We start from the raw sequence: 24,458 nt of genomic DNA, 5'->3' as shown, positions 1-24,458 counted from the left end.
GTCCAAGATACAGTAACAGCAGTGAGGAGAGAGAAATAGAATGAAATGAGACAGGCAAAAATTAAATAATAATAATTATAATAAAACACAGAACAACGAGAGTAGAAACCAAAGCAAAAGACAAACACACACACACACATCCCAAAACAAACTGGGGTAACAACAAAGCAAAAGAAAAACAAAAAACACAAAACCAAAAACATGCACACACACACAGCCCCACCCAAAATGAAAGAAGAAAAAGAAAAGAGAAGAAAAAAGAAGGAATTCAAATTGAACCCTCACGTATGTATTCACACTCTCATTGAACGAAAAAAAGAGAAGAACAAAAAGCAAAAACAAACAAAAAAACCTGAAAGATGAATACTCAGTCCTTCACGTATTCACATAAACAGAAATCAAAAAAATGAAAGAAAAAAGAGTGGGAAAAAAAGGGGGTGGAGAGATGCAGATCCAGCCCTCACATATACATGCATGCACAAAGGAAAAATATTAAAAAATCAACAGATAACGAAACAAAACCACAAAAACCTGCCCACTTGTGGCAGGTTCTGCCCTTGTTCCTCTCAGCAGCCCCTTTGCTGTCTCCTGCAGAGATTTGTCCTGGTTCACAGTCTCCCCAGTGTTGCCTCTTGGAAGGACGAGGGTACAGCGAGGGTGGGTGGGGCTTCAGTTTTCTCCTCCCACGCTAGTATGGTCAAGGACACCTCTGGTAGGGAGGTGTCAGATTGTCTCTTCCCTAGGTATTGGTGAGGGATGCCCCAACCAGGCTTACCCTGGAGTGGAGTCCTCCTTTTGTGACTGATGTCCAGAATCTGCCTGGGTTCATCCCTTTAAGTTGTGCCCCAACCTTGTGGGTCTGATGTTCAGAGGATTGCTGGGGAGGAGGGGTTTGGGTCAGCCCCAGACTTAACCACTGATCTCTTTGGAGGTCTTCCTCATCCTTTTCTGGCCACACCCTTTTCCCCAGGGCTGAATCAGGATAGGGTGTGGGCCAGAGTCTGGCTGGGCGCTGCAGTGGTGAGGTAGAGCCTGGAGCCAGCAGTCTCTCCTGGCAACTTCTTCCCAAGGAAGGGCTTTGTTGATTTTTAAAAAATGGTGCTCAAGCCTGTAATCCTAGCACTTTGGGGGTTCCGAGGCGAGAGGATTGCCTTAGCTCCGTTCGAGACCAGCCTGGGCAACATGGTGAGACCTCGTCTCTACAATAAATAAAAAAAACAATTAGCCAGGCGTGCTGGTGCGTGCCTGTAGTTGCAGCTATTTGGAGGGCTGAGGCGGAAGGATCGCTGAAGCCCTGCAGGTTGACACTGGGGTGGCTGTGAGCATACCACTGCACTCCAGCCTGGGTGACAGAGTGAGACTCCAATTAAAAAAAAAAAATGGTGCTTAACTTCTTCACCCCCGAAAGCGCTAGGGACCAAGCAGGCAGCTGTGGCACCAGCTGCTTAAAAAGGAGAGCCCTGGCCACTTGTTTCTGAGTTCCTATTCAGTCAGCCACTCACACGCCCACTTACTGACATGTAGGCAAAATTTTACATTCACTCACTTGCTCACACTGAGACTTGCTTAGTCCGACTGGCTCCACTACCACCTTCCTGAGAATATCTTTTCTTTTTCTATTTCTGTGAAGAATGTCATTGGTATTTTGATAGGGATTACATTGAGTCTGTAAATTACTTTGGGTAGTATCATCATTTTGATAATATAAATTCATTCTGTGAGCATGGAATATCTTTCAATTTTGTATGTCCTCTTTAATTTCTTTCATCTGTTTTTTTTATAGTTTTCCTTATATAGATCTTTCACTTTTTTGGTTTCATTGATTCCTAGGTATTTTGTATTTTTTATAGCCATTGTAAATGGAATTGCTTTCTTGATTTCTTGGTGTATACAAGTACTACTGATTTCTGTATATTTATTTTGTATCCTGCATCTTTACTGAATTTATCAGTTCTTACAGTGTTTGTGAAGTCAGTAGGATTTTCTAAGTATAAGATTATGTCATCTGTGAACAAGGCTGATTTGATTTCTTCCTTTCCAATTTGGATATTCTTTATGTCTTTCTCTTGCCTAATTACTCTGGTTAGAACTTCTAGTACTCTGTTGTATAAAAGTGTTGAAAATGGAATCCTTGTCTTGTTCCAGATCTTAGAGGAAAGACCTTTAATTTTTCCCTATCCAAAACAATGTTAGCCATATGTTTGTCATATATGGCCTTTGTTAGATATGTTCCTTCTATACTCAGTTTGAGAGGTCTTTTTTTTAAAAATCATAAATGACTGTTGAACTTTATTTTTAATTTTTTTTTTTTTTTTTTTTTAGAAACAGAGTCTTGCTCTGTTACCAAGGCTGTAGTGCTGTGGTGCTAGCATAGCTCACTGCAGCCTTGACCTCCTGGGCTCACATGATTCTCCCACCTCAGCCTCCTGAGTAGCTGGGACTACAGGAACATGCCATCATGCCTGGGTAATTTTTTTTTTTTTTTGTAAAGACAGAGTCTTGCAATGTTGCTTAAGCTGGTCTAGAAATTCTGACCTTAAGCAATTCTCCTGCCTTGGCCTTCCAAAGTGCTGGGGTTATAAGAGTGTGCCACTGCCCCCAGCTATGGTTCTATTCTGTTCCTTTGGTCTATGTGCTTTTTTTTGTGAGTACCATGCTGATATTGAATTTTATCAAATGCTTTTTAAGCATCTATTGAAATAATCATGGTTTTTGTTCTTGGTTAATGTGACGTATCACATTTATTGGTTTGTGTTTTTTAAACCATCCTAGCATACCTGGGATGAATCCTACTTGATCATGGTGAATGATCTTTTTAACATATTGTTGAATTTGGTTTGCTGGTGTTAATTGAAGATTTTTGCATCTATGTTCGTCAGGGCTATTGACTTAGTTTTTCCTTTTATTGTGTGTACTTGTCTGGTTTTGATATCAGAGTAAAGTTGGCCTTGTAGAATGAGTTTGGAAGTATTCTCTCCTCTTCAGGTTTTTTGAGGCGTTTGAGTAGAATTGGTATTAGTTCTTCTTCAAGTGTTTGGTAGAATTTAGCATCAGGTTATGGACTTTTCTTTGATGGGAGACTTTTTATTATGACTTCAATCTTATTACTTGCTATTGGTTTACTGAGGTTTTCTTTTTCTTCATGGTACAATCTTTGTAGAATGTCTGTGTCTAGGAATTTATTCATTTCTTCTGTGTTTCCCAATTTGTTGTATAGTTGTTCATAATAGTCTCTAGTGATTATTTGTATGTCTGTGACCTCAGTTATTATGTGAACTTTTTAATTTCTGATTTTATTTGAGTCTCCTTTTTTTAAGTTCATCTACCTAAGGATTTGTAGATTTTGTCTTTTCAACTTTTTTTTTTTTTTTTTTTTTGAGTTGGAGTCTCACTCTGTCACCCAGACTGGAGTGCAGTGGGCTCGACCTACTGGGCTCCGGTGATCCTTCCGCCTCAGCCTTCGAAGTAGCTGGAACTACAGGCGTGCACTACCACGCCCATCTAATTTTTGATTTATTGTAGAGATGAGGTCTTGCCAAGTTGCCCAGGCGGGTCTCGAACCCGCAGACTCAGGCAATCCACTCACCTCAGCCTCCCAAAGGCACGGGATTATAGGCTGAGCCACCAAGTCCGGCTTCAACTTTTAATTGACTTTTTATTTTGTTGGTCTGTATTGTTTTTAGTTTCAATTTCATTTATTTCTGCTCTGATCTTTATTATTTCCTTCTTTCTACTAATTTTGGGTTGCTTTTCTAGTTCCTTGAGGTGAATTGTTAGGTTGTTTATTTGTAATCTGTCTACTTTTTGGATATAGGCATCTACTGTTATAAACGTCCCTCTTAGTACCATTTTTTTGCTGGATCCCACAGATATTGGTGGGTTATATTTTCATTTTCATTTGTTTCAAGAAATTTTTTGATTTCCATTTTATTTTCTTTGACTCAATGGTCAAATTCAGGAGCATGTTGTGTAATCACCATGTATTTGTATAGTTTCCAAGGTTCCTCTTGAAATTGATTTCTAGTTTTATTCTGTTGTGGTCTGAGAAAATACTTGATTTGATTTCTATCTTTAAAAATTTATTGACACCTGTTTTGTGGCCTAACATATGGTCTGTCCTGGAGAATTTTACATGTGGTGATGAAAATAATGTGTTTTCTGGAGCAGTTGGGTGAAATGTTCTGCATATGTCTATTAGGTCTAGTATATGGTTTAACTGTGATATGCCTTTGTTGATCTTCTGTCTGGATGATCTATCCGTTACTGAGAGTGGGTGTTAAAGTCTCCTAATATTATTATACTATGGTCTATCTCTTCCCCTTAGGTCTGTTAATGCTTATTTCATGTACTTGGGAGTTCCTGTGTTGAGTACATAGATAATTATAATTAATATACCCTCTGGCTAAATTGACTCCTTTATCATTATATAGTGATATTCTTTGTCTCTTCTTATAGTGTTTGATTTATAGTCTATTTTATGTGATATAAGTAAAGCTACTGCTCTTTTCTGGTTTTCAGATTCATGGAATATCTTTCCACCTGTTCACTTTCAGACCATGTGTGTCTTTATAGGTGAACTGGGTTTCTTGTAGGTAGCTTATAGTCAGGTCTTGTTTCTTTATCCACTCAGGCACTCTATGCCTTTTAATTGGAGAATTGAATCTATTTATGTTCAGTGTTATTATTGATATGTAAAGACTTACTGTTGTCATTCTGTTGCTTGTCTTCTGGTTGTTTTTGTAAGTCTTCCTTTCTTATTGTCTTATATGGTTAAGTGACTTTTCTCTGGTAGTGTGTTTTAATTTATGTGTTTTCTTTTGGTAAATCTATTATAGGTTTTTGTGTTGTGGTTACTATGAGGTTTATAAAAATATCTTATAGCCATGACAAATTATTTTAAAGTGTCAGTGCTTTATTTTGGATCACAAATAATAAAATAGAAACTAAGAAAAAGAAAAATTTACACTTTAACTTCATCCCACCACATTTTGACTTTTAGTTGGTTTAATTTACCTATTTTTATATTAGCTATCTCTTAATAGGTTGCTGCCACTATTATAATTTTTGATAGATTTGTCTTTTGGACCTTATACTATAATTATGAGTGGATCGTATACTACCATTACAGCATTAGAGTATTCTGGGTATGTCTGTGTACTTAATTTTACTAGTGGGTTTTGTGTTTTTATACTTTTAAATATTTCTTTTTGTTTGTTTGTTTTATACACATTAGTGTTTTCTTTTTTCATACTGAGGAAAGCCCTTTAGCATTTTAGCATTTCTTGACATATGGGTCTGGTAGTGGTGAATTCCCTAGGTTTTATTTGTCTGGGAAAGACTCTGTTTGTCCTTTATATCTGAAGGATAATTTTACTGTGTTAAGTATTTTTTTTTTGAGTTGGAGTCTCACTTGGTCGCCCAGACTGGAGTGCAGTGGCCGCTCCCCGCCACCGCAGCCTCGACCTGCTGGGCTCCGGCGATCCTTCCACCTCAGCCTTCGAGTAACTGGAATTACAGGCATGTGCTACCACGCCTGGCTGATTTTTTGATTTATTGTAGAGATGAGTTCTCGCTGCCCAGGCGGATCTTGAACCTCTGCGCTCAGGCAATCCACTCACCTCAGCCTCCCAAAGGCGCGGGATTACAGGCTTGAGCCACCGAGCCCGGCTTGTGTTTAGTATTTTTGATGGTAGTTTTTTTTCCCCCTAGTACTTTGAAAATGCCTTTTCACCTTCTCCTGGTTTATGTGGTTCCTATTGAGAAGTCTGAATTGGAATCATTTATATGTTATTTGCTTTTTTATCTTGCTGCTTTTAGGATCTTTTCCCTATCCTTGACTTTTGAGAGTTTAATTATTACATCTCTTGAGGTATTCCTATTTGGGTTCCATTTGTTTTGTTTTCTGTGATCTTCCTGTACTTGGGTTTTATTTTCTTTTCAAGATTTGGAAACTTTTCTGTTACTGTTTTTTTAAAAAAATATACTTTTTACCCCTCATTTCTTGTTCAGCTTCCTCTTGAACACCAAAAATTTTTGGATTTGGTCTTTTGAGGTAATTCTCTGTGTCTTGGGGGTAATCCTGGTTTTCATTCTTTTTTTCTACTGTCTCCTCTGACTGTATTTTCAGATACCCTATCTTTGAGCTCATTGACTCATTCTACTATTGATAGCCTTTAATGAATTTTTTACTTCAGTAAATGTATTTTTCAGTTCCAAGGTATCTGTTGATTTATTATTTCAATCTCTTTGTTAAATTTCTTTGATAAATTTCTGAATTGCTTTCTGTGTTATCTTGGAAATTACTGAGTTTCCATAAAACTGTCCTTTTGAATTATTGGTCAGAGAGCTCACGTATCACTGTTTCATTGGGGTCAGTTACTGGTTTCTTGCTTTGTCCATTTAGTGAGATCATGGTTCTTTGTTTGCTGTTGTTTCTTGTGGATATAGATCTATGCCTTTGCATTAAAGTATTTGTTATTTATCTCAGTTCTCTGGCTTATTTTTTTTTTTTAATTGGATATATTTGCTTAGAGGTTGGTGCCTCCTTTTCAGCTCCAGGTGGTGCCTTAAGCTGAGGTTTGCCTTAGCTCTAGTAAACGATCAGTGTTGCACTCTCAGAGTGGTGGTCCCAAAGGGAATATCCCAGCAGTGTGGGAAGGCTGGCTAGGAATTTATGCCTGGGAGATCTATGGATTGAATCTCCTACGTGTGGTGCTGCTGAACAGCCACACTGACTTGGTATCTCCTTTGACTGAGTTTCAGAGTAAAATTTCTGGGACTGGTAGTCCTGTCTCCTCACTTGATCTCTGCATGTTCTCAGTGATGTTTCTCCTTTCAGGTACTCATGATGCTTCCTGTGGGTTAAGGCAGGAACAGGTTGCCTGCCAGGGAACCCAAAATGGTGGGGAAGCTGATTGTATACTTCAATCTCACTTTTTCCAGTGTAGAAACTGTGAGTTGGGGAAGATTTTATGTACACTATGGTGCTGGATAGAATGGGTGGCAGCCGTCATGGATAGGGAATACCAATTCTCTTACCATCTGCTTGGAGTTTTTCATTTTCCTGTGACCCTGGGAGCTGTCTTATCTTCATATTTGACTTCTGGGATGTTGCTTGTGCAGTCTTGGTGCTGTGTATTTGTCTTTGGTTTTCTGTGGTTGGAGAAGTGAAGCCAGCTTGCTTCTTCATTGTCATTTTTGAACTGGAAGTCTCAAGACCATTGCCTGGTAATTTTTGATTGGGTGTGAGAATGTGAACAACTAAATGGATAATTTGTTGCCTAAGGTGATAATATTTTCCCTAAAAGTTTTACCATTGTTTCTCTCAGATGCCTAGGGCCACTGGCAGTCACAGTTTATTTTAATCTGTTCAAGGATTGAGATGATTCAAAATTGGCTTTGTTGTTTGTGAGGGCTAGTTTGTTTCTGGTTCATCCTTACTGCTGGGATGAAGCTTTTCTGGGTCCCAACCTAAAGTAGTGACCTTGGACAAATTTTGTCTCCACACTTTTGTGTCTGTTAAACTTTCTCAGCTTCTCTGCCTTGGCAGCCTCTCTTGGAATTGTCATGTCCCTTTAGGGGAAAAGCAGTACTGATGTCTGGATTCATCTGTCTAGATTTTTGTTTTTCCTAAATCTTGGCCCTATGATTGCCCACTTCCCACTTTTTTTCTGATGTTGCTAAACGGAGGCTTAAAAAGATATTCTGTTAAGTTTTCCTTGATTTTTTTCAACTGGTTGGTTGTTCTAAATTACCTAGCCCTTCATTATCAGAAGGACGAACCAACAGATTAGAAGCCTATTTCTTGTCCACTTAAAGAGTTCAGTGTGGATATTCAGCATGTGACCTTCTACATTGTGATGAGACCATATTTACTTCATCTTTAGGCTCCATCATTCTCTAGAGAGTCCTGTGCTGGATCTTCTGCATCTGGCCAGCAAGTAGGGGAAGTGAGAGAGAGCGTAGCTGGTGAAGCAGGAGACCCCCCCCTTTTTTTTATAAGCCATTACTGGAAATAGCTGATCTCATTTTCTTCTATATTCTAGTGTGTGGAATTTAGTTACATGACCGTCTATCTGCAAGAAAGACTGGGAAGTGTTATCTAGTTTTGTGATAGGAGAGAAAACAAGTGGTTTTGGTGCATATGGTAGTTTCTGTCACAAAGGCAGATATAGTAATTTAGGCTTAAGATGATGATGACTCAGACTAGGGTTGTATTAGTGGATTTATATTCTCAAGGTATATATACTTAAGGAGATAAACTTGATAAGACTTGATATATTATTTAGGTTGTAGGCTAGTCATAGAGACTCCAAAACAGAGTATCTCGTATAAGATAGAAGTTAATTTTTCCTCCTTATAAAATAGTTTAACCAGCCTCGGTTCATCTGTGGTTTTAACTTTAGAAAAGTGTGAAATATCAGTAAGAAATGATAATCACAAATTACTGAACAGGATTCCAGCTTATCATTCTATAATGTTTGGGAAAATTGTACCAGTTATATATTTTCTCAGGTAAGTTTCGTGGTTTATAAAAATATATATAAATGTAACCCTTCTTAGAATTTTAATGTACTTCTGGTGGTTACTGACTGGGAATCTTGTCTTCATACTACCCCAAATATGAAGGGCTTTACTGGTGGGATTTTAAGTGAAAAAAATCTTTCTGAATTATTCAGAAAACAAAACACATTTTGAAAAGAGAGAGAAATTTCATTTTGTGGACAAGCACTAGTATGAATACATCTTGAAGCATTTGTGGAAAGCAGAAAGTTTTTTCGAGGCAGAAACATAAAAATTTCGTGAATAATACTTGTAACTATTTCAAGATTATGGGGAAAGTTGTTAGAGTAGAAATTATTTAGATTTTTTTTTGAACCTGAGAGAGAAAAATGTTTCTTTTCCTCATCTGGGAGCAAGTCTCAGAAATATGTAGCCTCTTTAGTGAACATCCTGAACACTTGTTTTCTTATATACTGTAATACTTGACCATAAACAACTTTTGCTCAAGAATGACCTTTGTACTTTTAATTGCAACATTTAAGTATTTGAACAGCCTCTGTAAAATCTCCATACAGCACTAGGTGGCACACTGTGACTTTGGATGAAAATACACATATTTTGTTGAAGAAGCCTGTGAGAAAAGAACCTAGGTAAAAAATACTGTTTGAAGTAGACATCTGTGTTATGAAGTATCTCAGAACTATTTATTACATTTCAAACACTGATACTTAGATTATAATGTTTAAAACTTTTATTTATGCTACTACTGAGATTTTTAAATAAGATTGGTTTAAAAATGATTAGAATTTGTGGATTTTTACTGAAAGGAGTTCATTTAGCATATATTACAGAAAGCATCTGTGCTTTAAAATGAAAGTAGTTATAATGTTTTTGCATATAAAGTATTGGAATCAAGAATTAAAAACAGTCTTGAGCTGGTGACTTTTTTCTTTGAATGTGTGTCTTTGTGTGTACTAAGTACAAAATAACTAACTTGGTAAAATTTATGGTAGAACTGAAATGTTTATAGACGTAGAGAATATAATGAAGTTTCTGGTTTAGTGTTACTACAACATTGCTATCTTGTGATTACCCATTTTAGTTCTTGGTACCTCATTATTTTGTGAAGACTTTTGATAAAGAATATAATGTATGGAATATTGAATTTTATGACCTGATAAATATGCCTATACTTAGAGAATTTTTTATGATTGTGTAAAGGAATTATCTGAAGTAGAGCTGAAAGCAGGCCTTTTTTTTTTCCCTGAGTTGGAGTCTCACTCCATCGCCCAGACTGGAGTGCAGTGGCACGCTCCCAGCCACTGCAGCCTTGACCTGCTGGGCTCTGGCGATCCTTCTGCCTCAGCCTTCCAAGTAGCCGGAACTACAAGTGTGTGCTACCATGCCCAGCTAATTTTTGATTTACTGTAGAGATGAGGTCTTTCTAAGTTGCCCTGGGCGGATCTCGGACCTGCGGGCTCAGGCAGTCCACTTACCTCGGCCTCCCAAAGTGCTGGGATTACAGGCTGAGTCACTGAGCCTGGCCAGGCCAACTGTTTATACCTGTTCATTTGGCCTGGAAGGAATGGTGAAACGGTGCTTAGGTAATCTAAGTGATAGATGCCAATGTAAGTTAGATAGAACTGAATAATACTTATTAGGAGATGTCCTTAAGCTAAAGAAAGAGGCTTTATGGTGTTACATTGATTGGAAAGTATGGGAGTAAGAAGAGAATTTGCAAATCTAGAGGGCACCGGATGGAACTCTGACAGTGATCACAGACTAATGAGTTTCAGTGAAAGCTTAATGAGTCAGATGAGTAGATGCCATATGGATATCCAGGGTAGGGTTAGAGGAATGAAGGAATGTGGGTACAGGTTATGTTAAAAATGTAGAAAGTTCTGGAGAGGAAAATTTGGGTTAGCTTCTCATCACAGGGAAGTAGAGTGGAAGAGAACAGTCTTTGTTTTCCTAGTAGTTTTTATATTGGTTGACTGGTTCATTTATGTACTAGAACCCAAGTCCTATCGCATAATGAGTTTAGCCCCTGTGGTTATTCCTTCTTTTCTAGCATAACATATTTTCTCTCTCTACTGGACTATTTTCATAGCACAAATATATGATATACCATCAACCATCTTACAAATCATTTGTTTATTTCTTTCTTTGTTCTCCTTTACAATAAAACTCAAAAAAAATTTTTTTATACACTATCTCCCTTCTATCATAATTCTCTTTTAACCCTTTTTGGTCAAGATTTTGACTTGCTATTCTGCTGAATAGGTAATAAATTATCAATATATTAGAGTTTATGATAAATTACTACTTTTGTTACTTCCTGGACAATGCAAGGCTGTCAATCTTATTACTGCTCCTTTAAAGGTAGAGTTGTTTTTTTCCTCTTCATTTGTATGCTCTTAAGATTTTTCTCTTTGTTTCAGGTTACCCTTGTTTTTCTGTGATATTCTTTGGTGTGGTTTCCTTTGTATTTATCCTGCTTGGGGTTTGTAGAGCTTCTGAGAGAATTGGGCTTATATCTTTTATCCAATTTATTTTACACTATCAAAGACATTAGTGAGGCATTAGGTGAAATTGCTATAATTTAGGTAATAATTATGTATCTGATAATTTCCTGACTTATAGTTGTAGTGTGGTTATATAGGAAATACACATTTAAGTATTTACTGACAAGAGATAACTGCAGTTTATTTTCAAATGCTTCAGGAAAAAAAACTGAGGGTGTTTTGTGTATTCTTTGTGCTAATTGGTAATTTTTCTGTAACTTGAATTTATTTCAAAATATAAAGTAATATGTATCAATTTAGCTCACTTTTGGCTTCTTATCACACAGTCACATGTATTTGTTTACATACTGTCTATGGCAGCTTCATATAAATTCCAGAATGGAATAGTTGTCACAGAGACCATATGGCCTGCGAAGAGTTAAATAAAATATATTTTTAATCTGGCCTTTTGTAAAAAAGCTTGTTGACCTCTGATCTAGAGTGTATTGTAGTGACTTTTTTCTTCTTCCGAAGTCATTCTACTCATTAATAAGTTCCTTCATTTGAGAATGATTTGTTGCTTTTTCTTTATATATCCCCAAATAAACAAGCAATTAAAATTAACCAGTAGGTAGGGAAGAACTCAAAATGGAAGGTAAATAGTAACATATTTGAGGTGAAGATTAGAAAAACTAATTCAGTGATTTTGGCAAACAGTACTTTGACTGGATATTGTAAGTCTAAAGACAAGAACTATTCAGAAATGTTGTGTTTTAGTTAATAGATGTGTTTATCATAGGGATATGGGTTAGCAATTCTGAAGCTACTTTATGTATATATTAGAATTGAACAGATAAGAAAATATATTATAGATAATGAGAGCTGGATTTCTTACTGTTGGAGAAAGAAGTTTCAAATAAGGAAAAGGGGAAGCTAAAATGAACCCTGTGGTGTAGGAATGAAATAGAAGTATCAGTATAAACTCATAACTTTTGATATCTGTATATGCACAATTTCAGATCTGTGTACTATGTGTTAATGTGCAAACATATAGTTCCTCTTATCTCCTTCTGTGAGTTGACTGGGTGGTTCTTGTGGTGTTGACTGGGGTGCTGGCCTAACAGCAATTATGTGGGATCTCAGCTGGGTTGAAGTGTCCACAATGGCTCACTTACACTGTGAGCAGAGGATGCTCTCTGTCAGCTGGGAGTTCAGCTGGGGTCTGTCAACCAGAGTGCTGCCTCTTGTGCTCTCTCTACTATTGGCTTGGGCTTCTCATGACATGCTGACTGGATTTGCAATTTAAATATGTGTATAATAGGAATTATTGTAAATCCCAATAACTTGGAGATAAAATTAAGTAGCTAACAACCGGGTGGAGATTTACTTTAGCATGATCTTTAGGGAATGAAAAAAGGATTTTCCAAAACATTTTCTACTGCAGAGATCTTTCAGGGGAAATATATAGCATGTTTGTTAAAAACTGATCTCTTTGGTACTTGGATCTGTTGATATGTACAGAATGGTGCTGATATGGGTACACAGCGGTGTTCATGTGCTTTAGAACATTTTGTCAAATCTTAGGTTGTATTTATTCTTTAAATAATTTGTTTATTTTTAAAGTTGAAAAATTCAGTCTTTTTGGACCTAACAGAGACTTGGAGCTTACTTTCTTTGATCTGTTTGACTGCCTTCCAATTCCCAAATTAGTTTTTAGTGTTTCTTTTTTGAGAAAATGTGAGAAATAATGACTTTGTCAAATATATTCTAATACCGACTAATCTAATATCTAATAACCTAGTAAATATTCTCTTTTCCATACATAGGCTTCATTCCAGCGCTCCAACAGTCATGACAAAGTAAGAAGAATAGTTGCAGAGGAGGGTCGTACAGCAAGAAACCTAATAGCCTGGAGTGTTCCACTAGAAAGCAAAGATGATGATGGTATGTATTAAAAAATATGCTTAATTTTTGTTGTTAATTAGAAGAATATATTTAGTCCTAAGCAGATTGACCAAGAACTATTTACAATTAGAACTCTTGGGCAAATTAGTGTATATTAAATAAGAAATAATTTTTATTGCTTTTGTACACAAATGGTTTTAATAAAAGCCTTATTGTTGGTTTTACTGTTTCAGATAGTAATGAAATTGTTTTTTTAAATGTTATTATGACTGGCAGATTATGGTTTTTTTAAAATTATAAGATAATTTCTATTTTTTCTTTTATTACATTCTTATAAGAATAAAAATAGGTTTTAAAAAATTTAACATATTTACCATGATTAGATGCAATTTAATGTAATGCTTTAGAAAATCAATGATATTTCGTTAGTTCCCATTATTACAATTTGTACTAGAAAAAAATATCTTCTCTCTTTAGTTTTCTCCCTTTTATGACTAGAGGCAATATGAGGCCATTGATCTAGTGATATGGAAGATTGGGTAGGGATACAGCAGGCAGGAGACTGGAGTGTGCTAAAGAAGACTTCACTTGGACATTTTCTAAGGCTTTGTAGAACATTCCTCACAACTGGGTTTCTCTGATGTCTTTTCATGATTAGATTCAAGTGTGTGTTTTTGGTAGGAATTCTATAGAAATGATGTAGTGTCCTTTTTAGTGCATCAGAGGAGGCTCATAATAATGGTTTGTCTTCTTATGAGTGATGTTAACTTTAAATAATAATGGTTTGTCTCCTTATGAGTGATGTTAACTTTAAACAGTTGGTTAAGTTTGTGTCTGACAAGTTTTTCCACTGTAAAGTAACTCAAAGTGAATAATTTGTGGTAAGATAGTTTGAAACTATGTAAATATCCGGTTTCTTGAAACAATTTACCCATTACTTTTAGCATCTACTGATAATTCTTAGTTTTTTAAGTTACAAATATGGTGGTTGTAAGATGGTGTTTTACTAACTCCATTGTTCTTTCTCCAGTTATTAGTTGGCCTTTTAATGTGAGGAACAGCTTTCCCATCTCCTCTTTATTTTCATGTATGTGTGTATTTATAAATTTAAATTTGTGTGGACTTATGGCTTCTTATGATATTTAATGGGTTATAATCTATTACTTTATTTTGATACTCTAATTGTTCTGGATTTGTCTAGTAGGAGACCTTTTAAGTTGGCTTCTATTTCCTTTTGATATGTTCTTATATTTCTTTGAGAAAATCTTTGTACAACAAGCTATTTTATGCTAAACAAGAATTCACCCATATTTTATTTTTTAATTTCTTTATATCTTATTTTATTTAAAATTGTCTTTTTAGAGTATATCTTTTTTTTTAAACCTTTAGAGCTCTGATCCATTTGTAGTTTATGCTTATATATAGTGTGAGGTATGGCTCTGATTTTATCTTTTTCTTTATGGTTAAGAAGTTGCCCAGTATCGCTGACTATAACTTTGCCCCAGTTATATGAGATTCCTTCTTTTTTGTAGGTTGAATTTCCATGCATACTTGTGTTTAGATCCGCTAGTTTACCTAATTCATGTATGAGTACCACACTATATTAAATCTAAAGCATTATAGAATTTTAAAATACTTGCTGGACTAGTCTTCCCCTGTAGACTTCCCCTGTAGATTTCTTTCTCAGTCTTCCTAGCTTAGAGAGCAGTTATTTTGAATCACAAGAGCTATCAAATGGAGGGGAATCAAATTTATTTTTTGAAATTTAGCTTCTTACTAGCTAATCTTTGCATAAGGAGTTTACTATTCATTTAGTTGATGAAAATGCATATCAACATTTATTACAAAAGTAAACATGTAGTTACTGTATATTATAAATGTCTTTATATGAAGTTTTATTTTCTCATTTTCCTGGGTTATTTAGAACATAAAATAGTCCAAAGGTGTTTTAATTAAAGTTGTTTCTATTCAAAAAACATAAAAGGAAAGAAAATATAATGATGAATCGTATATCTGTGCTGGCTTCTGCCCATCGAAGCTGGATTGGATTAAAAAAAAAATGCGAGCCGGGCTCGGTGGCTCAGCCTGTAATCCTGTGCCTTTGGGAGGCTGAGGTGAGTGGATTACCTGAGCCCGCGGGTTCGAGACCTGCCTGGGCAACTTGGCGAGACCTCATCTCTACAATTAAAAAAAAAAAAAATTAGCCAGGTGTGGTAGCATGCACCTGTAGTTCCAGCTACTTGGAAGGCTGAGGTGGAAGGATCGCCGGAGCCCCAGCAGGTCGAGGCTGCAGTGGCCGTCCAGTCTGGGCGACAGAGTGAGACTCCAACTCAAAAAAAAAAAAAAATGTGGTACATATACACAGTGAAATATTATGCAGCCATAAAGAAGGACAAACATATGGACTTTGCAGCAACTTGGGTGGATTTAGAGTCTAAATACTCAGTGACCTATCACAGAAACAAAGAACAGAGTACCATATGGTCTTACTCATAAGCAGGTATGAATTTTCATATAAGTACATAAACAATTGGCCAGCACAGTTTTATTATTTATTTATTTGAGTTGGAGTCTCACTTCATTGCCCAGACTGGAGTGCTAATTTTTGATTTATTGTAGAGACGAGGTCTTGCCAAGTTGTCCAGGCTGGTCTCGAACCCACGGGATCAGGCAATCAACTCTCCTTGGCCTCCCCAAGTGCTGGGATTACAGGCTGTGCCACTGAGCCCAGCCCAGTTTTAATTTTAATTTTTTTATTTTAAAGAGTTGAGGAACAATTCAGGGTTAGGTATGCAAATGTTCATTATGCAGGTACCCTTGTTGATGAGGTGTGCCACCCTCCCCTGGCAGTTTCCCTCAACTGCCAATCCTACCCTCTCTCCCCTGGTAGTTTCCCACTACTGCTAATCCCTTTCTTATAGTATTATGATAATTGTTCAAGGTCTGCTTATGAATGAGAACATATGGTACTCTGTTCTTTGTTTCTGTGATAGGTCACTGAGTATTTAGACTCTAAATGCATCCAAGTTGCTGCAAAGGCCATATGTTTGTCCTTCTTTATGACTGCATAATATTTCACTGTGTATATATACCACATTCTTTTTAAATCCAGTCCAGCTTCAATGGGCAGAAGATAGTACAGTTTTAGTGCTTATTGCAAAGTAATAAAACTATAAACACAGGGAATTAGAAATTTCTGAATATCTGTAATAATGATGACAAAGAAGAATATTAACATTTCTAATTTTGACAAGGAATGTTTTATGTTATTAAAATGTTGCCACTTAAAGGAAAATGTTTATTTTTTAAATAGCAACTTGTTCTTGTTTTATGGCTACAATATATACTTATGTTTCTGAGTAAAGTAATTTCATTTTTAAAAAGTTTTTCCAAGCCAGGCATAGTGGCTCAAGCCTGTAATCCCAGCACTTTGGGAGGCCAAGGTGAGAGGATTGCTTGAGCCCAGGGGTTTGAGACCAGCCTGGACAACTTGGTGAGACCTCATCTCTACAGTAAAAAAATAAAAAAATTAGCTGGGCATGATGGTGTGCACCTGTAATTTCAGCTATTTGGAAGACTGAGGTGGAAGAATTGCCTGAGTCCAGCAGGTGGAGGCTGCTGTGGCCATGAGCATGCCACTGCACTCCAGCCTGGATGACAGTGAGGCTCCAACTCCAAAAAAACAAAAAAAGTTCTCTATTTTGTATTATTTCTGTTTCCATTCTTGTTTTTCTGCTGGATATTCTAAAACAGTCCTGCTAGTATGGTGTTCTATGTGACAAAAGGATGAATGAAGGACTGTGAAAGTTAGTGTGGAGTTCTTTGTCTTTATCCCTGATAGAACAGTGAAGGAGCTCCATTTATGTCAGAAAAGCTGTTAGTAGGTACATATTTGTATGGCTCACTGTACTTACTCTGGCCCCAAAATTATTTTGCAGAAATGACAATTATTCTTTTATACATTATAGAATTTTATTTCCGTTTTGAGTTGCTATGGAGAATAGGGTGATTATAAAATAGTGGTTAGTATCTTTCTTGTAAAAAAAGAACAAGTGAGAAAGATGCATCTGACTGCAAAAATACAAAGAACTGAAAACTTCTGTTTTTATAATGAAACTGTATAATTCATAAATCCAATAAACTAATTAAAATAAAATATTGGGATTTTCCATGGTAAAAATATAGTCTTAACTTTATTGTTGAAATAAAATTTGAATTCAGATTAGTATTTTGTAGACTTGTATACAAGCTGAGGAATACCAGTACTGGGCCTTGTTTTTAAATTGTCAGAGTATCTGATTTCTTTAGGAAGTTGATTTATTCCTGTTCTGAGAAGGCTATTCATTAAAAGCTGTCTCTGGGACTTTAGCTTTTTTTTTCTTTCCTATATAGGTTCATATTGACCATGAATAGAGTGTACTGATTTGTATAGTTTAGTTTTCTATTATCCAATTACCTCTAGTTCAATTTTATATTATGTGTCTGTCATTCTATCTATCTATTTATTTATTTTTCTTGCCTTGAAGGAAAATCTAAGTGTCAAACTGGTGGAAAACCTAAGAGGACAATTCAAGGCACTCATAAAACTACTAAACAGGTACAGCATATATAACTTTTTACTTATTTACTTTTAATTTCAGTTTCTGAGTATATTATAAATTATGAATATCTAACTTTTTAGAATCTGAATATTGTATATTTTATCCAAATGTAAAAATTAATACAACATTTTAAACCTAACATGTATGATAGTAATCTCTTTGTGCCTTGCTTACATTAACTACTATACAAATATTAATATACTTGGTTCTCAAAACTAATCTTTGATATAAGCATTACTATTATTCTCACTTATAAAAATGAAGTTTTATTACAAAAATCATCTGAGGCAGAGAGAGGGTATGTATTATGTAACTTGCTTGTAAGTGACACAGCTAGGATTTGAACCCAGGCTGTCAGTTTTCGCAGTTTATGCTCTTAACCCTTCTGCTAAAGATTCCATATTTGTTAGTTCCTTTATAATTTTTCTCTCTGGGTATAATGATGCCTTTAGGTTGTGGGAAGTAGAGATATTTTAATTCTAAAAATTTTAAAATTTCACCCAGCCAAATTTCTAACCAGGCCCTATCCAGCTTAACTTCTGAGGTCAGATGTGATTGGGCATGTTCAGGGTGGTATGCCATAGACTTAAGTCTCAATTTTGTTTATTTCTTCAGTGATCTTTATTTACCTATTTTTTTTTTTAGGACGCAGGGTCTTGCTGGGCACAGTGGCTCACACCTGTAAAACCAGAACTTTAGGAGGCAGAGGCGAGAGGATTGCTCGAGCCCAGGGTTTCGAGACTAACCTAGGCAATTAGGCGAGACCTGGTCTCTACAATGAATAAATAAAAAATTAGCTGGGCACGGTAGTGCTTACCTGTAGATCCAGCTACTTGGAAGGCTGAGGCGGAAGGGTTAACTGCACCCAGCAGGTTGAGGCTGCAGTGGCCATGATCTTGCCACTACACTCTAGCCTGGGTAACAGAGTGAGATTCCAACTCAAAAAAAAAAAAAGAACAACGAAAAAGAGGCTGTTGCCCAGGCTGGGATGCAGTGACATGACCCTAGCTCACTGCAGCGTTCAGCTCCTGGGCTCAAGCAGTCCTCCTGTCTCAGCCTTCTGAGTAACTGGGACTATAGGCCAGCTATACACTTGGAAAATTTTGTTTTGAAATGGGGTCTCACTGTGTTGCTTAGGCTGGTCTCGAACTCCTGGCCTCAAGCAGTCCTCCCACCTTGACTACCCAAACTGCTGGGATTACAGGCATGAGCCACCACACCTAGCCTGCACTGATTTAATATTATTTCTTTTCTTATAATAATTGTGGGTTTGGTTTGTTCTTGCTCTTCTGATTCCTTGAGATATATTATTAATGTGTTTGAAATTTTTCTGCTTTTTTGATGTAGATGTTTATTTGATGTAGATGTTTACTAACTTTCCTCTTAATAGTGTTATTGCTGTATTTCTTAGATTTTGGTATGTTGTATTTCTGTTTTAATTTGTTTCAATAAATTTTAAAATATCCTTCTTAATTTTGCTATTGACCCTTTGGTCATTCAAGAACGTACTTTTAAAATTGTCTTATATTTGTACAGTTTCTAAAGTTCTGTTGTTATTGATTTCTCGTTTTATTTCATTGTGGTCAGAAAAGATGGTTGATATGATTTTAGTCTTTAAATATTTGTTGAGACTTGTTTTGTGTTTTAACATATGTTTTATCCTGGAGAATGTTCCATGTACTGATGAAAAGAATGTATTTTGTAGTTGTTGGATGAAATGTTCTGTAAATATTTTTTAGGTTCATTTGCTCTAAAGTGCAGTTTAAATATGTTCTTTTGTTGATTTTCTGTCTAGATGATCTGTCTAGTGCTAAGAGTGGGGTGTTAAAGTCTCTATTACTGTATTGGAGTCTTTCTTTAGATCTAATACATGCTTTGTATATCTGCATTCTGTGGTGTTGGATGCTTATATAACTGTAATTTTTATATCTTTTTGCTGAATTGATCCCTTTATCATTATATAATGATCTCCTTTGTCTCTTTTTGCAGTTTTTTTTACTTAAAGTCTGTTTTATCTGATATAGGTATAGCCACTCCTGGTTGCTTTTGGTTTTTATTTGCATGGGATATCTTTTTTTCATCTTTTTACATTAGTTCTATGTGTGTCTTTAAGGTAGTGTGAGTTTCTTGAGGGCACTATATAGCTGAGTCTTGTTTTTTTAATCTATTCAGCCAGCCTGTCATTTATTTGAGGAATTTAATACTGTTTACATTTAATGTTATTATTGATAAGTGAAGATTATTGAAGGATGAGAGCTATTTTGCTGTTGTTGTTTTTAGAGATAGGGTCTTACTGTGTTGTCCAGGCTGGAGTGCAGTGGTGTGATCATAGCTCACTGCAGCCTTCAACTCCTGGTCACAAGCAGTTCTTCCATCTCAACCTCCCAAATAGCTAGGACTATAGGCCTGCTCCATTATGCCTGGTCAATTATTTCTATTTTTGTAGAGGTGAGGTCTTACTTTTTTTTATAGCCCAGGCTAGTCGAACTCCAGGTCTCTAGTGATACTTCTGCTTCATCCTCACAAGATGCTGGAATTACAGGCCTGCGCCACCTTGCCTGACCGATGAGAGTTTTAAGGTCCTTAAAAAAGACCTTCAGGCTGGGCTCCGTGGCTCAGCCTGAAATCCTAGCACTTTGGGAGGCCAAGGTGAGTGAATTGCCTGAGCCCACAGGTTCAAGACCCACTTGGGCAACTTGGCAAGATCTCATCTCTACAATAAATAAAAAATTAGCCTGGCGTGGTAGCGCGCACCTGTAGTTTCAGCTACTTGGAAGCCTGAGGCGGAAGGATCGCCGGAGCCCAGTGGGTCGAGGCTGCAGTGACCGGGAGCGGCCACTGCACTTCAGTCTGGGTGACAGAGTGAGACTCCAACTCAAAAAAAAGAAGACCTTCAGAAGTGGAATTATAGTGTGCTAGATGATGATAACTAGTAGAACTAGTAAACATGAGGTGAGGTAAGAGAAGTAATACACTAAAATGCAAGAAACTCAAAGGCTAGATAAAAGTTTACAGAATAAAATATCAAAGCACATGAGGAAAATAATGTCATGAAATATAGACAATGCATTCCACACGAGAGAATTTATTTCTGAGATAATGAAAAAAAATAAGGCATTTGTAAAGAGGACTTTCAAATAAGTAAGTTTAAATTTCTTAAAGGAAAGAATAACTATAAAGCAAAAGGGAACAGTTAAGAAATACAATAGGTGATTATTAATTATGAGCATTTGTAGATAAAAGTGAAATCTCACAACAGTTTTAATTTCTGAGTAATAGATGCTTAGGTATTATATTTTTTCATCTATAAAATGACGTTAATACTATATACCTTATAAGCTTATTCTGAGGGTTCATTAACTTAATCTATGTATAATATACTTAAAGCAATATTTGGTATATAGTAGCACACACACAAAAATGTTTTGACTTTGGTATCTCTGGTGGCATTATGAATCAGTCTCTCTCTCTCTCTCTCTCTCTCTCACACTGACTCTCATTTTCTGAATTGAGCATATATTTCTTTTATGGTAGAAAAATTACTAAAAAAAACCAAGTTTATATATTAGTTAGTTCATATTACATTGAAAAAGTAGGTATTAAGGTACACAGACTGATAAATTGAGTGGATTATTTAATTTTTCTTCAGGTACACATATAAGAACCTGTCTCTTATGTCAGAAGTGGACACCAAAAGAAATCTTCTTTTTGAATTTAAGATAAATTCAGATACCTACAAACTATAGGGAGAGAGGTTTTTAATCTGAGGTTTATTTTATATGCATGTGCATTTTTCCAAGGATAGGCCCATAGGTTACTTCAGATTCTCAGGGAGTCAGTGAGCCCCTTAGAGAGTATGATAGGCTCTAAATCCTGCAAAGTCCATAGTTTTGTTCTTCTTTGTGACTGTATAATATTCCATCATGTATATATACCACATTTTAAAAAATCCAGTCCACTTTCGATGGGCAGCACGTTTTGGTTCCCTGGACTCTATTCTTTAGAGTGAATCTGAACATTTGATACATAATGAGAGGATTGATGAATCGTTTACTTGGCCAGTTTTCTTTTCTCTGTTGAAACCTGACCTTTCTTGACTGCTTGTCATCACCCTACCTTCATATCATAGTTAACAGCTTTTCCTTTTTGTTAATGCTAGACCTCAGATGTAGTTTTATTATTACATTTCTTCCTCTCTTTTTCTCTTTCTTCTTTTCTTTCAAAAGTCATTGGTGAAAACACTGTTATCTCATGGAATCCAATTGGGTCTGTCTTTTCCTGAAAGTTTAGAATACTTTGTCTTCTGTTGAGTGTCTTGGGAAGCAGTTAGGCACAATAAGCTATAGAAGTTACCTGATTAAGCTATAGAAGTTACCTGATTAAGAATTCTGGCTTTGTCAATTATCTTAGTGTGAGGCTTTGGGTTAATAATTTGATTTAGCTAAACCTCAGTTTCCTCCTCTGTAAAATGGAGATGTTAGTATCAGTGGTACAAAAATTGCTTCAGAGGTATAAGTGTATAGAAAGTACTTGGTGCAGTGCTTGGCACATAGCAAGTATATAATGAATGTTAGATGCTGCTGCAGTTGTTATTATTGATGTTATTAATTTTTTTGTGGTAGTAGGTAGAGCCTCTATATTTTGAAACTCTGCCGGTTTATCAGCCTCTGATTTTTTTTTCTTTTTGTCTTTCATAATTGAGAGTTTATAGGTTGTGTTAAGGATCAGCACATAGACATTTTAGTTTGTACACATTTCTTAACATACATATCAGAAATCTAAAAAGCCATATATCATTTAAAAAAAGTTTTTCAGTGACCTTCCAGCTTAAAATTTGGAGACAAATTTTCCTTAAGAGCATATCAAGTACCAGTAACTTCAAATGTTGACAAGCTATTACATATATCCCACTAACTCATAGTTTATCATATATACAACGTACTCAATTATTCAATCTTTCACAGCACATTACCAAAGTTATTAGGAAAACAGGACTACCGTGACCAAAGATGTTACAGAGGGCAGACAATTCTGACAGGGAGAGCCATGAACAAGGAGTGATTTTCTTTAGGAAACAATTTTACTAGAACACAACATGGGAATAGAAGTAATTTTAAAGGTTCAAGACATTAAACGCAGGACTATGATCCATATTGGCACTTAGTGTAATTTGTATGATAGGATATAAAAGGTAACCTACCCCACCTATGAAATGTTAAACTGAACACCCAACATGGTCAAAACCTCCTGTAATTCAATATCCCACACTATCTTCTGGTTGTACCAAAAATAAACAACCAATGAAGACTTTCACCTCTTAAAAAAAGAATGCTTTTACACTTAAAAAAAGAAAATTGGAATGAGGTGGGATTCCCTCCTTCCTAAAGTGTTTCTAGAGCTACAAAAAACTTTCATTTACAAAACTTCTTGTGGATTGTACAAGAGGGGAGTTAGGGCCTACGAATAGGACATGGTGTGTGATATTATTATTCAGACTTGGCTTCTTTCCTGCTTCATTGGAGGCTGGCTTTTCCTCGATTTTAACTCCTCCATTTTTTAACTTCTTGGTTAACCACTTCAGCCTTTGCTCCCCTTTTCCCTTTTGCTTGCATTTTTGTCTGGAGATTGATCCTTCCCTGCTGCCTGTTTTTGGCTTTGCTTCCACTTTTGCAGGAGCAGATTTAGCCTACAACCGCACCAATCTCTTCTTGGCTCCTCTTTCGCTGCCCCCTCGGAGGTCGTGACCTTCCCTCTTGGGCATCTTCGCAGCGTGTGTGGCTGGTGCCTGCGGGCCCTGGCACCCCGAGAACCTTTAGGAAGCTGGGCTGCCTGGACGCTGCTGCTTCTCCTGCTGCCCGAGTTGCTAAGACCTGCCTTTTTTTTTCCCTCTAGATACAGAGTCTTGCAGTGTTGCCCAGGCTGGTCTTGACCTCCTGGGCTCAATGATCCTCCTGACTCATATTCCCAAGTAGCTGGGACTATAGGCATGTGCCACCATACCCAGCAAACCTCTATAATTTGATGTACCTAGTCTACCTTTCTTCACAAATTTGGCAGTTATTACCATTAGTTTATGCACATTTTTCTAGTTCCAGTTCTGTCATTCTTTTGACTTTGTCAAGAAATTTAGTCTTTCTGAGCCTCAGTTTTGTCATATACAAAATAAGAATGGTAATATTTGTCTTGTCCTTACAAGTTGTTGTGATGATTTAATGATACTATGTTTTCAGAAGTCCTTTATAAAATATAAATAAGCATTCAAATAGAAGGTATTACTATTTTTGTCAGTTTAATGTCAGTTGCATTACACATTGCCTATTACTTGGCTGTATGTAGTTTCTGCCCTTTTTGAATCTTTGTTAATAAAAATCTCAGATAAAGCAATCACAAATAATAGAAACATCTTAAACCCAAAGCATTATTGCCCATTGTTCAGTATAAGAAAGAATAGTAAAGTATTTAAATAATATATACATTTTTATGGATACATGACAGGGTAAATCCATAAATGGATGAAGATGAGTAACAGTATTTTTGAGAATTTAAGATTTAAGTGTGGGTTCACAGTAAGCTACTAACTAGCCCTTTACTGAGCAATATAGAAAAAACTTTGTAGAGCAGATATAATTCAGTAAACTTCCCAAGTTAATTTTAACTTTGAAAAAAACAAACAAAACGAAACAAAATTTTAACTTTGAATGGTATATGGAAAGAGAAATGAAATGATCTGGAACATCTGGTAAAGAGCTGTCAGCATTGGGCCTTGGCCAGCAGTCTAATGGGAAGCCAGCAGTGGTAATTGTAGATCTCTAACTGGAACATGGTCTTCTGTGGCCGTGTGACCTCAAACAAATCACTTTACCTCTGAACCTTAGTTTTCTAATCCGTAAAGTGGAGCTAATAATACATTAAAACTGTGTGAAGGGGGTCAGGAGGTTATGTGAAG

General features: G+C 36.2%; 1 protein-coding gene across 1 annotated transcript in view; it reads left to right on the top strand.

Moving 5' to 3' along the window:
• The window catches only part of SCAPER (S-phase cyclin A associated protein in the ER), a gene marked incomplete at its 3' end in the record, with an annotated part of 218,865 nt that overhangs the window by 23,455 nt on the left and 170,952 nt on the right, over positions 1-24,458 (top strand). Inside the window, exons 3-4 of the mRNA XM_021711065.1 lie at positions 12,833-12,950; positions 17,438-17,508. Coding sequence (XP_021566740.1) covers positions 12,833-12,950; positions 17,438-17,508 — 189 coding nt within the window. The remainder of the gene's footprint in view (positions 1-12,832; positions 12,951-17,437; positions 17,509-24,458) is intronic.

This window comes from Carlito syrichta, unplaced genomic scaffold (assembly GCF_000164805.1).
Source record: "Carlito syrichta isolate Samal-C Ts95f unplaced genomic scaffold, Tarsius_syrichta-2.0.1 Scaffold81549, whole genome shotgun sequence".
NCBI lineage: Eukaryota > Metazoa > Chordata > Mammalia > Primates > Tarsiidae > Carlito > Carlito syrichta.
Note: the sequence above shows the minus strand (reverse complement) of the source record. Positions and strands in the feature narration are given on the sequence as shown.